Raw genomic sequence first — 18,362 nt, 5'->3', positions numbered from 1 at the left:
TTCCCACTTTGGGTCATTGGGTGTGTGAGTTAATCTAAAATTCACCCACACCTCAAACCATACGAACCTCCCTCGGTCCCGGTCGTACCGTTATGACGTCAGAATCGAGGTGTATGTTTGGGTAAATGTGCTTTATTACCGAATGTTTTCTTCTGCCATGCGTCGGCATACACATCTCATGTGAAGACAAGTAAGTGTCTGAATTTCATATCCTCTATATTGGACCACTCAAATGACGTGTTATCTGAGGAATATAATGTAACTATTTGGTGGTTTGGTTTCCTGACTGTATGTTTGTTGCCACCATCATTCACATCGATTCGACCTTATGACCGACCGCTGTCTGTCTCATAGATCTATCTATATCTATCTATCTATCTATCTATCTAGTTTCTAATCAGTAATTAATACGCATTAAAAAATATTTAAAAAGTATATTAGCCGTGCGTTTCGTTTGTGCACGACGTTGACCCGATTTTGAATGATTGATTGAAATATGTATTAACAGTTTGCAGAATTACAGTACATTTCAAGCACAGACTCAATACAAAGACTGTTAACTGTAAGCATTACACTTGTTTACAAGAGGGTCCACCATGTCCAATTCATCAAAACATTAATGACGTACAAATAGACACTTCTATATAGTCAAAGAACAGAACAGGAATTCATCATAAAGGAAGCAAAAAGGGAAAAGAAACATAGTGAGGGGAAAGGGGGGTTGACGGGGTTGACGTTCATATGGAGTCAGTAGTTCAGACCATTTTCTTTTGATTCATTGATTGATTGAAGTAGCCTATTTATTAACAGTTTTCAGAATTACAGTACATTTGAAGCACAACTCGATACAAAAACTGTTAACTGTGACGACACCATACAATTTACAATGTAGGCATTTAGCAGATGCTTTAGAAGTTTAGATGCTCTTAATCCAGAGCGATTTACATTAAGCAATAACAAAAAGCTTGGCATACATCACATACATAAAGTATCATGAAACATGACATGACATAAGAATGTAACAGTGGAGTATTTATATAATAAATCTGTATATAATAAACTATACATACTATACTATATTATACTATAGCCTACATATGTACTATAAAGTGCTGTGACTACATAAAATGCAATTCTTGTGCTATCCAAGTCTGCATAAAGTGCTATCTAAGGGGCTAGGGCAAGTGCTACAGGCCACGATGGAGTCTGAAAATGTGGGTTTTCAGACTACGGTGGAATATTGGGAGTGAGGCTGCAGTTCTGATTGTAATAGGAAGTGCATTCCATAGTTTTGGAGCCATAAAGCATTACACTTGTTTACAATATGGTCCACCTTTTTAAATTCATAACGTTTAGAGACGTACAAATATACACTTCTATATAGCCAAAAACAGGAAATCATCATAAAAGGGGAAAAACTAAGTGAGGGGAAAAGGGGGCAGGGTCAGTTTCGAATTGCAGCTTAGGTGCTCTCTGAGAGCGATTTTGAAGGAGTCAAGGGATTCACATGTCTTTATGACTGTTGGTAGGGCATTCCACATTTTTGTGGCATAGGAGCGAAATTAATTTAGTCCCTTGTTTGTGCCAAATCTGGGTTGCATATGGTTTGTTGAACTCCCTCTGGTGTTGTGGGTGTGGACTTCGTTGACATTAAGTATTTAGACATGCAGGTACATGGGTATCTTGGTGCTATAGAGAATCCTGTGGACCAGTACCCATTGCAAGATGCTGTACTCTGTCGTCAACCCTAAGCCATTCCAGCCTGTCAAAGTGCCAGGTGAGGGGGTGAGGCCCAGTTGTAGCCTGACCAGTTTGTTTTGGGAAGTCTGGAACCTTGTTTTAAGGGCCTTTGAGGTGCTGTGGTACCAAGAGATGCATGCATAGTCGAGGAAACCTTGTACGAGTGCTCCTGTTATTGTTAGGGTCTTCAAGGGGTTTTTGTTGACCAGTGAGGAGGTCCTGTATAGGAATCTTGTCTTGTTGTCTTTTTTGATTACGTTGGTGGCCATTTTATCACCGGGAAGATTTGCCTCCAGGGTGGATTTGATTTAATTTGATTTAATTTTTTCGTGTAATAATATTGTCACCCACTCTAACGAAGAAGCCATCTGCCTTGCTGAGATTACTATTTGATCCAAAAATAATGGATTCAGTTTTTCCCAGGTGTAAAGAGTTTGTTATCAGCGAGTGTTCCGTTCACCTCCACCATCTGTTCTCTCCCCTCCATGTAGGATTGCATCCAGCAGCAGCTTTTTCAAAACCAATTTATTTTAGCTTGTTAACCAGTATATGGAGTGGTTCACGGTGTCAAAAGCCTTTTGGAGGTCCAGCATGACCATGCTGCAGTATTTGCCAGCATCCACTTTGTGTTTGATGTATTCACTCAAACAGAGGAGGCATGTGTCAGTGGCGTGGGATCATGTTCGTACATACATTCTTTTGTGACATTGCAAGATACTTTTCAACCTGTTCATAGACTATTCTTTCCATCACTTTCGAGATGGAGCTAAGAATAGAAATAGGGCGGTAGTTGCCGGGGTCTAATTTGCTCCCTTTCTTGTGCAGGGGGGTTACTTTGGCCAGTTTTAAATCTTGGGGGACCTGTCCCTGTTTGATGGGGAGGTTTATTATGTGGGTGATGATTGGAGCTATAGAGATGGCCGAGTCTCTGAGAAATTTGGAGGAAATATTGTCATGGCCTTGTGGGGTTGAAGGGCACTCCTTTTTGAAGTACCACTACCTCCTAAGTCATTGGTCCGACAAACGACAACCTGCCTCACTCAAACCCTAACCTAACCATAACCGCAAGCACGGGAGCAGCGCATAATGCTCCGTCGGAATTATGTGCCGATCCCCAGTTGATTGATTGAAGTATTTATTAACAGTTTGCAGAATGGGTATAGTACATTTCACATGAAAGCACAACTCAATACAAAGACTGTTACTTCGGTCCGCGGACGGCACACTGATAAAGCATCGTAAACACGTTGTAAACACTTGTTTACAACAGGGTCCACCATTTTCAATCCATCAGCAAAGAAAGTCGAGCATTCGCCAACCCGCCCTACCGGACCGCACTACTATTTCTCGGTATGATTTTCTATTTGAACGATGCGGGCTTTGCCAGCTGGCTCCTGTGAGACTGACGAGGTGTGTTTGCAGCTGCAGGCAGCCGTTTCTGTCTGAAATATACAGGATATGTATCTACAATGTCCTGCCGAACACCTGGGCTACACCTTTTCTGCGTGACTTCCCCTGAAGGAGATCTATCACCACCCCCCCCACCCCACCCATCTAATCCGTCTCTTCTAGCACTGACAGCATGATAAGACAGATCAGCAGGAAACCGGCTCCAAGCCATGCGTATGTGCTTGCTACTGAAGGGCCTACTACTGCCTACTGAGCCCACACTGACTCACTATTTCTGTAGAGAATATCATATTCATCATCATTGTTGTTTACGACAGTTGTTTTATTTTTAATTAATTACAAGTCATAGGCCTACACATTCAGTACTAAAAATCTAAATTATTTATTGACAGTGCATTTATTGGCATGCATGCCATTTGCATTTATATTATAAATCTAGTATGCTGGAGCGGAAACCTGCATGAGAAATCATAAAAAGCTTTATATAAATCTACCTTTTTCTATTTGGAGATGATCAGTAGTGCAAGGCGGGGTGATGGATATTTAATGTGTAATACTTGGGTCTGACGGCCCATGGTCTGGGCTTCCACAAATCTGTTGAAGTCTATTCTTTTCAGAAGGCAATATTATTTTTGAAAAGACACACCGCTGAGACAACCTTGGCCACCAGTGATGTGGAACCAACCAGGCTGCATTGAAGTGTTAACATGGCTGCATGCTGTTGGTATTATAAGGCTACGTGTGGGGGTTTGATGATATCGGCCAGTAAAAGGAAGTTTATTGAGGCTCGTTGACAAACGAACATTGTCAGGCTTTATATAGATGAAAGTGCATTGATACAGTCTCACTGGATGGAGCAGGCGGTGATCTGTAGTGCAGATTACACTTAACATCGCTCATGTGGTATTTGTGCTTCATGTGACACACACACACACACACACACACACACACACACACACACACACACACACAGACACACAACCACCAGCAGCCTCACGTCATCTTATCGTGAAGCCAGCCAGGCCCCTTTATTATGGCTACAGGAGCAAAAAAAAACCACAAACACATTTTAGTGGCCAGTGTGTAAAAAGTGTGGCAATACATTTGGCCATCAGTATCTCTCCACCTGCGTGGGAGAGACAGCTGAGACACCACAACACGGGTCCGTGTTTTCCTCTTGCAGCATTCAGGGCTAAAAGATTGTATGCTACGCCAGACAATGGAGGATGTCATTGGCTGTATAACACTGCAGGCTGTTCACACCCGTTGGCTGTGAAAGACGGGGGGGGGGGGGGGTGTTCAGCGCGTGTGTGCATGTGTTTTTCCTTTTAAAGCCTTTGTGTCTCTGAATGCGTATGTACATGTGTGGATGTTTATAGGGTTCAGTGATACATGCTCACGGTTGAGGGGTTGGCAGTCGGGAGGTGGCTCGTCCATAGAATTGAAGTGGCTTTGGGCTCATGGGCATTGTGTTTTCCAAACGGGAGTTCCCCTCCCTGGAATGTCCAAAGAAGTGTGTATACAGGTTGTGAGGTGTAAGTATTGTACAATGTGCATATTTTGTCTTATGTATATATACTACTGTAGTTGGAGGAAGTTATAGAAAGGTAATGGGGTATGATGTTATTTCGGGGACCGCCCATGGAGCCGAAGTCCCATTAAGTCATGAACATGCGGAAAGGTTGGCGAACATGCGCTGCTCCCGACCAGGGCTCGAGATTAACGGCGTCCCGACGTCCCGGGGACTGTAAAATATCTATTTGGGACGTAAATGTATCTCATCCGGGACGGTTTCGGGACGAGAGGAGTTTTTACACTGAAAATGCACATTTCGTGTGCAGCGATGAGCAGCATGAGAATTTGCCGTGCCGTCAACCAATGCTCTGTCGGACCAAAGTATGCCTCCCGTTGACAACAACAACGCACACACTACATTCACCCAACGGAATCATATGAATTATATTGCTTTTGCCCCGTGGATGAGACATTTAGATTGAAAAACTATCGGTTGGAAGCGTGTATAAGACCATGGTTGTGTGTCACAGAAAGGTTCCATATGGACATGGGGCTACACTACACCAACGTTTAACGTTAGCTTCCATGCTAGGCTTGCTAGCTGGCGTCGACATTAAATAATATGTTGGTATATATCCTCTGAAGCAACAGATGTTTTCTAATGCTCAGATTGTTCTGGAATTGCTGCCCCAACACTGTGGAATGCACACACCAAAACCAAAACGCTCTCATTCCACAGTTTTTATTGATTGTATTTATTATTATTATTTATTGATCCTTCGTCTTAGTATTCCCCCTAATAAAGTTGTTTTTATTTGTTTTCTCATGCCAACCATGTAATAGACATTTGAGTATTCATATACCTGCATTGCTGCACGTTATCTGTTGGACTTGATAAAGTAGCCTACACCAAAATAACAAAATCCATTTGAAAATAAAAATCACTGTTCTCAGGTCGAATATTGATATGCGATTAAAATGTGATTAATTTAGATTAATGAATTACAAAGCCTCTGATTAATTCGATTAACATTTTTAACCAAGCCCTATTTTTCATCTGGGAGCATTTTGACTAAATCAGTGTATCTACAGAAGAAACATGAAGCCAGACAATTAATATACTGCATGTATTCAATACATGCAGTACATTATTTGTTTGGCTTAATTGTATTTCTATTACAATAGGAATACAGTTATTAATTTCAGAATTTGAGTGGTGCTTTTTGTAAAAAAAAATCCCGGGACGGTATACATTTACTTCGGGACGGTTCAAATTGTATTTTGGGACGGTTCCGGGACGGTGGTGAAAAAAGTTAGTCTGGAGCCCTGCTCCCGACATGCGCTGCTGGTTGGTGAACATGTGATGCTGGTTGGCGATCATGCGCTGCTGGTTGGCGAACATGCGCTGCTGGTTGGCGATCATGCGCTGCTGGTTGGCGAACATGCGCTGCTGGTTTGCGAACATGTGCTGCTCCCGACATGTGATGCTGGTTGGCGAACATGCGCTGCTGGTTGGCGAACTCTCTTGCTACAATACCCCCACCCCAACTGCACATGTGCTGCCTGAGAAGCAGCACATGTGCTGCAAGTACTGCAAGTTCAGTAGGCTCTTGTTTGACAGCAGACATTGTCAGGACCTGGACAAATTAGTGACGTCTAGATTGGGCCCAGATCAAGTCAAACCAACACTACTTGTCAGATCTGGCCGAGAGCATTATCGCCTGATTTTAAGCAACATAAATTCTTGCCCTCTAATACGGATGTCCAGAGAGAGTCCGATCGAGAGTCAGATCAACTTAAGTAATTTATCATAACTAAGGGCCGATTCATACTCCTGTTTCGGCGCTGTAGTGCCGAAATAATTTCGGCTCGTCAGAAAATTTCAGTAGCACCGAAGAGCCGACTTTAGGACGGTACCCCCCCCCCCCCCCCCCCCCCCCCGAACCTCAAATGACGTCAAATTGTAGGCTCTACAGCGCCGAACCGACTTTTATTCGGCTCTAAAATAGGAGTATGAATCGACCCTAAGTCAGACCTGGCCCTGAATAAGCTATATTATTTCAACTGGTGAAGACGTCCTGGAAATGACGTAAAGATCATCCCCCATATGGGCTGTGATCTGGCCTAGTCCTGAACGTCATCATAACATAACGTTGTTTGGTTTGATGGGTGAAGTTGAAAGAAAAAAGTTCTGTTTATTGAATTATCCGAGATAGTTTTTACATACTCACAGGCATGTACAGTACCTAACTAAGCAAGTAAACAAGGTGTAACGAAGACTCTCGCTTCCAGTCATGTTGTTGGATCTGAGTAGTTGCTCATTGGATATTTAGTCCCCATATATGGGGATATCCGACTAGGACGTTGGGCTATAGGCCTATGACATGTCTAGTATGACAATTCCTATATTTGGCCTAGTGCTGATATCAGATAGATGTGGTAGAACCATATATAGATAGATCTAACTGGCGTGACAAGCATAGTCGGAGAATATAACAAGGGAGAAGGCAGAAGTGGAAGCATCCTGGTTTAAGTTCTAACCGGACACCACTGCGGTGGGTCCTAACCTAATCAGCAATACAGCATTGAGCTATTTTATACAAGGTATCTCAAAATAGTCAAGATAATGGGTAGCGGGGCAAACTAATGTTAAGATGAAGAACTTGACTTTTGATCTTGTAGCTGTAATATTTTATCTTGGATGTATTCTTTGTGTTATGGTTTCTTTAAACCATTCAGGACGGGAACCCCTTTTTGGTGTTTCAAGCATTATGTGGCACTTTAGCTATTGAAAAAGCTTGTAGATCTGCTATTCTTTTTTAAATTCGTGAAAATGTGGTGCAAATCTTTCATTATATATTCTTTCACAGTGAACACTTTTAACTCAAATATTTGGAGGGACATATTTTCAGATGGGGGTCAGTGGCCAAATACATCATTCTGGGGGTCCCTGGCATGAACATGTTTGAGAACAACTGATGTAGAAACATAGGTTTTTCAGAAAACTGTCAAGATTTTGAAGGCATTTTGCAGAATCTGGTGGCAGGACTAAATGGGTTAAACAAAGTTTGATTTGACTATTGTAATGAATTAAGCAGTTGGACCCTCTGCTGGTTGATGTAGGATATTGCTTTCTATTTTCACCATATTGAGGTGACCTAAATAGGCGAAAAGAAAGGACAATGGAAAACATCCTTGGAAGACTTATTTTTTTAAATGAAATACATATCTAATATCTTCTGCCCCCCCCCCCCCCCCTCTTAGAAGGTGAGAGACAGCTCAACAATCAGGACCATTATAGGCAATTAGACCGACCCATTTACATGCAGACAGCTACGAAGGCCATAGCCATCATAAACAGTCTTAAGGACAAAAGGCACATAAACGCCAAACAACACCAATACTTAATAGGACAGGACAGCCCACGGGCTAGGATATTTTATCTTTTACCAAAAATACACAAAAGCCCGGATTCATGGACAATACCATATGAAATTCCACCCGGGAGACCAATTGTGTCGGACTGTGGCAGCGAGACGTATCAGACAGCAGAGTTTATTGAATATTTCCTGAACCCACTGTCGATAAAACACCCCAGTTTTATAAAAGACACTTACGATTTTGTGGACAAAATTAAAGCTATTAAAGTAGGAAAGGAGGCCCTTCTATTTTCAATAGATATAGACAGCCTCTACACAAACATTGAAACAGAATCAGGACTCCAAGCAGTCAGGGAAGTCTTTAGTAAATACCCAGACACAAGTCGACCAGAGGAGGAAATACTCCAATTACTAGACTTAAATCTAACCCAGAATGATTTTTCCTTTAACAACAAATTCTATTTACAAATCAAAGGCACGGCCATGGGAAAGAGATTTGCACCATCTTATGCAAACATTTACATGAGCATATGGGAACAGACCGCACTAGAAAAATGCAGACTTAAACCGACACATTACTATAGATTTCTAGATGATATATTTGGAATATGGGAACATAGCCAAGAAGAATTCCAGGAATTTATTGATGTTTTAAATAGCCATCATAGATCCATAACGATAAAATATGTGACACACACAGAAAGGATTGACTTTCTTGATGTAACAATCTTCAAGGGCCCAAACTTTAACACAAATGGGAAACTAGACTTAAAAGTATTCTTTAAAGAAACAGACACTCACGCCCTATTACACAAAACGTCATTCCACCCGACACACTCCTACACAGGAATAGTCAAATCACAACTACTAAGATTCCATAGGATTTGCACGCAAAGAAGTGATTTCAAAATAGCTTGTAAAACTCTATTTAATGCCCTCAGACTAAGAGGATACACTAGGACCTTCCTCCGGAAAGCCCAAAAAACCTTCTTAGAAATAAAAGTGCGAGATACAGGCCCCAAATTGGCCCTGATAACCAGTTATTCAACACAGAGCACACTAGCCAACAACAGAATAAAAAGGAATTTTGAGAACCGAACAGACGATCTTCTAAAAGATTATAAAATTATATCGGCCTACAGAAAAAATAAAAACCTTAAAGATTATCTAGTACACAGCAAGCTAAAAGAAATCAACACACCAGCACGCCAGGGACCAGAATACTTCAAACCCAAACAATTAGTAAAAAATAGAACCACAAAACGCGTCTTGGAGATTAAACAACAAATAACAGCCAGAACCAGCAACTGCATTTATTTAATCACATGTGAAAAATGTGGTTTACAATATGTCGGAGAGACAGGTAAAACAATAGGTACTAGGCTGGGACGACACAGATACAATATTAACAATGCCAAAAAGACAACCACAAGATTGGTGCAACATTTTATGGCGCACGGCATTGGAGCTCTAAAATGCGCTGGACTTCAACACAATCCTAACTGGACAGTAGGACAAAGACGTTTTAATGAAAAACAGTGGATTAAGAACCTCAACACGGATTTTCCTCGAGGCTTAAACATGCCTAAAATTAGATCTTGAAGACTAAAAAACTTAAACTCAGGATTAAACTGGAGAAATCTAAAAGTGATTGGATCAGACTTCCTTCGGATACATGGCGAATGCATTTATTCCTTGCATTGTGCCTACACATGTCGCGACCTGCGGTCGCGACATGTGTAGGCACAGTGCACTGAAATCTTTTAATTCCCCCCTGAGCTAGTACCTGGAAACCGGAGATAAGTCTTTTATAATTATTACTGATTCTCCATTAGAGACATTTGGTCTCTTCTAAAACCAAACCACAACGGAAAAAAATCCAGAACAATAGAACACACACCCATTGATTCTGATTGGACAGAGTGAAACAATGGCTAAGTAAGCCACACCTATCAAACAAAGCTGATTGGCCAAAGACTATCAGTCACGCCCACCATTAGGAACACATATAAACCAGGGTTTCAGCACAACTAATCATTCTTCTAACAGAATCATTCCTGCCTGAAGAAGGACAATACCAGTCCGAAATAGCTATAGCATGCATCAGAAGAACCAATGGAGAGACCACCGCAGAACCACGGAAGATACATGGCCGGAGAACGGGCCACACCTACGAGACCCTCCACCGGGACGATGGGCTGGAAACCAGCCATATCACCAGGAGAGAATCAACACCATACCGCCGGAAGACAGGCGAGAATTCCACCCTAGACTGGAGGAGCCCTGGTTGAAGAACAGACCCAGACAGAGATCTCCCCACCAGTCACAGGGAATTCCGCACAACCAACGGCCTGACCACAGACCACAGGTCCTCCGGAGACAGAACCAACCTTGGTTGAACAAGAGACAGCAAATCCAGCAGTCAGTACCTCACCCAAGAGCCGGAGAGAGACCTCAACACCAGACCCGATCGGGTCCCGTAAGATACAACACACATACCTACACACACACACACCACACAGAAAGAGGTGACTTCTTAAAAGCCATCAGAACCATGAACAAATTGATCATAAGCACACATCATCTGCAGAATGTAAATTCTTCTAGCAGACCACCAGCGAGTATAGCAAGGAAAACCCTTGAACTCATAAATTTGATAAAACCAGCTCTACCAACGGCTAAAACCACCCTATTACTCGAAGGGATATCCAGACACTGGTGTCACACAACCATCTTAGCCTTAGAAGAACACTACACCACAGTCTTAAACACAACCAAACAAGAGTTAACAGATAACTTAACAGAGGACGAGGAGAAAAAAGCCTTTACCATAGCAATCAGATGGGCTAGAAAAAACTTAGGGAAAAGACTAACACATTTGGAGATAAACAAAGCCCAACTTATGATCACACAGCTCAGATCAAATAGAACTGTCATTTCTACCCCTCCCCCTCCTACTACTGTCTCTCTGCCTATTCCCACTTTACCCCCACCCCCCCCTCCTCCTCCTTCCTCTGATCCTGATATACCTATATCCACTCCCCATCGTTCTCCACCAAAACCCCCCCCTTGTGTATCCACTGCCCCCCTCTCCCCACCCTCTCTGACCTCGACCCCCCCCATGTTCCCCACCATACTTATCTCCAAGACAATACCACCAACCATAGTACAGGTCCCCCCTAGAACGGATCTATCGGAAGTAGAGTTCCCCTCCCTGACCCTACCACCACAGAAGAGCCCACCACAGAGGCAAACACGAAGTAGGAGAGCCAATCCAAATGGCACGCCAAAACCCCAGAGGACTGACCACAACAGGACGGAACCAACAAAGAAGAAGACTACACAGGACCGGACCCAGGACACAGGACCAGGCCCAAGGAGGACCAACACAGACCCAGGAGAGAACCGAGAAAAGGAATCAGATGAACCAGAAATAGACGAGCCAAGGACCCCAGGGGAAGTCTACAAACACATCAACACCGGGAAGAAGAACCAACGTTGGAGACTATTCCCAAAGAAAAGCATCCTCATCATAGGAGACTCAAACATGAGCCAACTTCCATCTCTGACACGACCAGATCTGCAAGTGGATTGCTACCCAGGAATGGGCTTCCAACATACGAAGGCCCTACTAGAGAGGATACCGAGCAACACCACTGTAGCCTATTGCATCCTGTCGGTTGGGATAAACGAGAGAGGCCACGCTCCAAAACAAGCGCAGAGGGCATTGAGAGAGGCCATCGCAGCAGCACAGAACGCCTTCCCAACTGCAAGTATCCATGTCCCTTTAGTCAACTACTCAACTAATTTCTCAATAAAGGATAAGGATAACATGAGAGAGCTAAATCGCAATATTATTACCTATAATTACCTCCCTAAATTGGATGACAGGGAGTTTAAAGTGGTTCCTGATAACGTACATTGGACAACAGAGACAGGCAAAGCAATGCTTGTAAATTGGCTTACTAGTTTAAACTTATAGACCCCATAAACCCAGAAAGGAGGGGGGGCAAGTCAAACATAATTAATCTGTCCCATTACTTCCAGCCAGATCAACACCAGACCGAACTGCTGGAAAAGGGACTTTCCTTTGTCCCGACACTGGACATCTATAAACAACAAACCAACAGGTTAAAGAAAGACCTTTCTCAGTATCACCGCAGATTGAAACTAGCTACACACTTTGGAATGGACCAAGGAACGGAGATACTGCCTTTTCGACCAAAATCAAGCTGGGAACCGTCTGAGAATTTAATCCCAAGCAGTCTTAAACGACTGATGCAGAAGGACATGAATACGGTAACACGCATACCAGGACACATTAAGGAAAAAGATAATCTCACAATAGAACCAACCAGGGCACTTAGGGAACTAATCAACAACAAACAAATCATTATCAAACCAGCAGACAAAGGCTCCTGCATAGTAATTATGGATCGACACCAATACCTTTTAGAAGGTGAGAGACAGCTCAACAATCAGGACCATTATAGGCAATTAGACCGACCCATTTACATGCAGACAGCTACGAAGGCCATAGCCATCATAAACAGTCTTAAGGACAAAAGGCACATAAACGCCAAACAACACCAATACTTAATAGGACAGGACAGCCCACGGGCTAGGATATTTTATCTTTTACCAAAAATACACAAAAGCCCGGATTCATGGACAATACCATATGAAATTCCACCCGGGAGACCAATTGTGTCGGACTGTGGCAGCGAGACGTATCAGACAGCAGAGTTTATTGAATATTTCCTGAACCCACTGTCGATAAAACACCCCAGTTTTATAAAAGACACTTACGATTTTGTGGACAAAATTAAAGCTATTAAAGTAGGAAAGGAGGCCCTTCTATTTTCAATAGATATAGACAGCCTCTACACAAACATTGAAACAGAATCAGGACTCCAAGCAGTCAGGGAAGTCTTTAGTAAATACCCAGACACAAGTCGACCAGAGGAGGAAATACTCCAATTACTAGACTTAAATCTAACCCAGAATGATTTTTCCTTTAACAACAAATTCTATTTACAAATCAAAGGCACGGCCATGGGAAAGAGATTTGCACCATCTTATGCAAACATTTACATGAGCATATGGGAACAGACCGCACTAGAAAAATGCAGACTTAAACCGACACATTACTATAGATTTCTAGATGATATATTTGGAATATGGGAACATAGCCAAGAAGAATTCCAGGAATTTATTGATGTTTTAAATAGCCATCATAGATCCATAACGATAAAATATGTGACACACACAGAAAGGATTGACTTTCTTGATGTAACAATCTTCAAGGGCCCAAACTTTAACACAAATGGGAAACTAGACTTAAAAGTATTCTTTAAAGAAACAGACACTCACGCCCTATTACACAAAACGTCATTCCACCCGACACACTCCTACACAGGAATAGTCAAATCACAACTACTAAGATTCCATAGGATTTGCACGCAAAGAAGTGATTTCAAAATAGCTTGTAAAACTCTATTTAATGCCCTCAGACTAAGAGGATACACTAGGACCTTCCTCCGGAAAGCCCAAAAAACCTTCTTAGAAATAAAAGTGCGAGATACAGGCCCCAAATTGGCCCTGATAACCAGTTATTCAACACAGAGCACACTAGCCAACAACAGAATAAAAAGGAATTTTGAGAACCGAACAGACGATCTTCTAAAAGATTATAAAATTATATCGGCCTACAGAAAAAATAAAAACCTTAAAGATTATCTAGTACACAGCAAGCTAAAAGAAATCAACACACCAGCACGCCAGGGACCAGAATACTTCAAACCCAAACAATTAGTAAAAAATAGAACCACAAAACGCGTCTTGGAGATTAAACAACAAATAACAGCCAGAACCAGCAACTGCATTTATTTAATCACATGTGAAAAATGTGGTTTACAATATGTCGGAGAGACAGGTAAAACAATAGGTACTAGGCTGGGACGACACAGATACAATATTAACAATGCCAAAAAGACAACCACAAGATTGGTGCAACATTTTATGGCGCACGGCATTGGAGCTCTAAAATGCGCTGGACTTCAACACAATCCTAACTGGACAGTAGGACAAAGACGTTTTAATGAAAAACAGTGGATTAAGAACCTCAACACGGATTTTCCTCGAGGCTTAAACATGCCTAAAATTAGATCTTGAACACTAAAAAACTTAAACTCAGGATTAAACTGGAGAAATCTAAAAGTGATTGGATCAGACTTCCTTCGGATACATGGCGAATGCATTTATTCCTTGCATTGTGCCTACACATGTCGCGACCTGCGGTCGCGACATGTGTAGGCACAGTGCACTGAAATCTTTTAATTCCCCCCCCGCCCTCTCTCTATCTCTGTATTTTTCTTTTTTAAATACAGTAATGGCTTTGAGTCATTTGCATCTTCTGCGGCCAGTGCTATGCCGATCCCTGCTGCAGCTGGCCAGGTGTCCCTCATCGGCAGGTAGTGCCAGGGCCAGCAGCGCGCCACTTCTCTGCCACAACAAGGGTACTACTGGCATCCCTGATTTCTGCACCAGGTCCTATGCTACGAAGAAGGCTAAAGGTCAGTATCACATCGGCTACCGTTTTATCAGTTGGTGGTTGAATGTCCAGGTAAACATGAGTGTTCTTTGGGGGGGGGGGGGGACAACAGTTCAAGTCTGGCTGTTGTCATTTATCCACTTAAACCCTATATACTTCAGGGGTTATGGGGTTAGGGCCAAGTACAGTATATACCCCGGAGGACTATACTTGGGCGCAGGGCTCCAGCGTGCGACCTATTGCGTTGCATATATGCTACTTAATTTCTTAATGTGCGAGTTAAATTTGAACGAGGTCGCACCGGTGCTATACTTATTGCTTTCACTCCCAGCCTCAACCATGACGCACGGGCGTTAGCGCGATAATAAAATATGACTTTTATTCTCGCTCATTCCGTCGAGTCTCTCCTCCTCTCTCTGTCTTTCTCGCTCTCTCTCTCTCTGCCTGTCTGTCTGCACCGGTCTGCACACGACACACGTGAGTCCAACAGCGGCGCGCTCACTGATCAACCCCCGAAAAAAACGAAACAAAGATTTCCGCATCAGCTGTAGCCTATACAGCCCTACACTTTTCCCTGGAGAGCACACATTTTACAACTGGGATCATGATGCTGTGCATTGCTGCCGCTGAATTCACGGAGACAGCAGACACAGCACGTATATGGGGGACTGTCGCCTCGTCCCCGACCCCAAACACGGTAAACTTGTTGTTGAAAAATAGCTTCCAATAGCTTGTTGTTTTGCGTCGAGTATAGTGCTGTGTGCAGGCTACATACATGATCGCCTCGAACAAAATACATCTCCCACGTGAAACCTGGTATGTTCTTCGTCGTACGACGTGGTGTTGCATGCTGAAAATATCAGATTTACAAGCTCACAACGCGTCGAGTCCACCACACGTTGTGAGCTTGTAGATCAGCTATAGTTTCAGCACATGGAAATATGCAGGCTGAGACGTTTAGAAACGTTCCCCTTCACAATAAAACCACATCAGCTTTCACATAAAGAAAAGACTGGAGCAAAGTGGGCAAGGATTATGAATTCGGTGGCATTTGGTGCAGGAAGAGTGGGCACGTGGGCACCTCAGTGTTAAATATCCTTATTAGTGCTGCCAACGAATATTCTATATCCGAATATAGATTCGAATCAAAAAAAATAATTAATAACCGAATATATAAAATTAAGGTTCGAATTAAAAATAATAATAAAATTTTTATTTTTATTTATTATTATTATTAGTTTTCGGTGCCATGGGTAAGCGTTGTGACTTGTGAGCTTGTAGATTAGTTATATTTGCCACGCGACACGCCGACAACGGCATACATTGAAGAATAAATCAGCAGCCTCGCACATTTCCTAAACACAGACTATACAGCGCAGCGCAGTTCTGATTGGCTGCCTCGTCTCCAGCCACGTTGCCTCAGAATTCTTTAGGGTCACTAATTTGAGCATAACAGCGAAGCGCAGGCGCTAGCCAGCTAAAAAGTTTCATAACGTCGGCAGCAGACCCACAGTCCACAGATAATAATAATGCAGCAGAATTAACACTGCCTCCGTGCCTCGTTTTGAGGCACGGAGGCTGTGTGGTAGGATTGCTCATTTAAGAATTTTTTTTTACTGGAGAAGGGAGAATGTATGCGTTCCGTTCCATCTCAGTTTTCAGCAACACCAATGCGCGGAGAGAGAGAGTTGCGCCAGCAATGCGATCTTAAATGTTATGTCTCAGGTTGTATTGGTGTAAATATAATTATTAAAAAAAACGATTGGCTCGAATTGAAATCCGAAATCCGAATGGCTCGAATTGTTCGAATCCACGTGGGTTTTTAAAACGAATATCCGAATCCAATTTTTGGACAATTACGGCAGCCCTAATCCTTATTGGCCTTTAGGTTGAACATGCCCATGCAGAAGGTAAGGGGTGTGTCTTATTTCTGTTTCATATAGCCAAATGATAATAACGATATGGAAAAATGCACTATAGGTTAATTAATTATTATAATTTCCTATAGAATGTCTGTGAGTGATAAATATCCCATGTTATGTGCTTAATTTAAGGCATTTATGCTTCAGCCAAGAAAACCTTTGCTAGCCTTGGTGATAAGGTCATGTATTAATTAATACCGCGCTGCGGCGCTATACAAAGAAAAAGTTGGTGCTACCTAATTTGTGGTGGCGCTACCAACTGAAAAGGTAGGTGGTGAAAATAGCCAATCTACAAGCTCACGTGTCACGTTGCTCGTCACGTCCCCTCAAGACTGACTCGGAGCTCCGCAAATGCAAAGGGAATTATTAGTTCATTTGTTCCTTTTCCTTTTTGCAGATGGGTTCCCAGATCGCGTTGCTTGTAGATCTCATGACAAGAATGTTGGGGTGCAGATGTTAGGGTTCATGTAGTTACACTCTGACTACTTTGAATTCCATGTCACGACAGTGTTATTGTACGTTACATATATTGTTATAGCCACTGTGTACTGTACGTACACTCTATTTTCTATCGTTTCTTATTGTAAAAGTACAGTAAGCTTATTGAAACAAACTTCATAGTGAATTTGTTGTTTCACTTGGTTCTTTGACATTTCTTGTGCTTAACTCAAATCTTTAGCTTAATGGTACCAGATCTGTATCCAGGGGGGTGACTGGCAGAAAGTCTACCTTCAGTCAAAAATGTTCTTTCCATCAAAGGTGTCACACTGAGGGAGATCCCCACTTTCACAGCTTTTTTTTTATCCCACTATGTTGTAACCCATTTTTCACCCCTGTGTCAATTATCGAATGTGATCTTGGGCTCTACACACCCTCCGCCAACCTAGTCCCCATATATGGGGGACATAGGGAGAGCAACGGACTTTAACTCATGCTTCCTTCATGCCTGAGTGTCCAAGTTGCTCCTTTGCACCTGACAGGGGGGAGTTTCCCTGGTTGGACGTAGCGCGTGGAAGGAACACGTTATTCCAACCAGTTCCTTTCCCCTCCATCAGGCGCCCCGGCTGGCCAGGGGGAGGCAGTTTAGAGACCAGGATTACTGCATGTTTTTTGTGAGGGTACCTACCCTAGGAGACACGGGGAGAACATGCAAACTTTCGCCAACCCCACTAATCCTGGGCGCTACACTCCCTCTGCCAACCTGGGTGCCCGGGGGGGGGGGCAGCGGACTGACCTCATGCTTCCTTCTATGCATGAGGAATCCAAGCGATAGTTATTTTTTCCTTTTTGTTCAATGTCCTAAAGGGACTACGGATGGAAATGAGCATCTCTGCAAAAGAATTCGCTAATTTTTTTAAAATGTAATGTTCATTAAAACTCCTCCCAGGCCTAAGACGCTATAGGACGACTATTAAACGTGATTAAATATCGCCTATAGGACGCTATCGGACGAGCCCTTAGTTTCTAGGTTATGGCGTCCATCATCACTAAGCAACCCTTAGCTTCCATGTTGGTCGTCATCCATTTTACGTTCATTCAACGGATCCCGCGCTGGACACCATCCAAAAAACTCAATCCATTGAAATTGCCCTCAGATCGAGGTGATCCTACGAAACTACCATGTTTTTGGAGGTGAATACAAAAAAAATGGCTATACCGCGCTGATGCCTTCCAGCTGTTTTGATGGTAAACACACAGATGTAGGCTGCACCACTGATATGATTCCGTGTGTGTGCAAGTGCCTTAATTTGGATGGTTCCGGCCTCTTAAAACACCCTGAGCGCACAGGACGAAGTTCTCCGCCCTTTCAATTAGTAGCGACCAGCACTCAGATTATTGATA

At 42.8% G+C, this 18,362-nt stretch overlaps 1 protein-coding gene across 1 annotated transcript in view; it reads left to right on the top strand.

Annotated features, from left to right (window-relative positions):
- Positions 1-83: 83 nt before the first annotated feature.
- The window catches only part of mrrf (mitochondrial ribosome recycling factor), a 45,566-nt gene continuing 27,287 nt past the window's right edge, over positions 84-18,362 (top strand). Inside the window, exons 1-2 of the mRNA XM_080755869.1 lie at positions 84-190; positions 14,435-14,620. Coding sequence (XP_080611995.1) covers positions 14,437-14,620 — 184 coding nt within the window. The 5' untranslated portion in view covers positions 84-190; positions 14,435-14,436. The remainder of the gene's footprint in view (positions 191-14,434; positions 14,621-18,362) is intronic.

This window comes from Protomyctophum bolini (genome assembly GCF_963924005.1).
Source record: "Protomyctophum bolini genome assembly, chromosome: 22".
In the NCBI taxonomy this organism is placed as follows: Eukaryota; Metazoa; Chordata; class Actinopteri; order Myctophiformes; family Myctophidae; genus Protomyctophum; species Protomyctophum bolini.
This window is presented reverse-complemented; position numbering and strand designations above follow the sequence as displayed.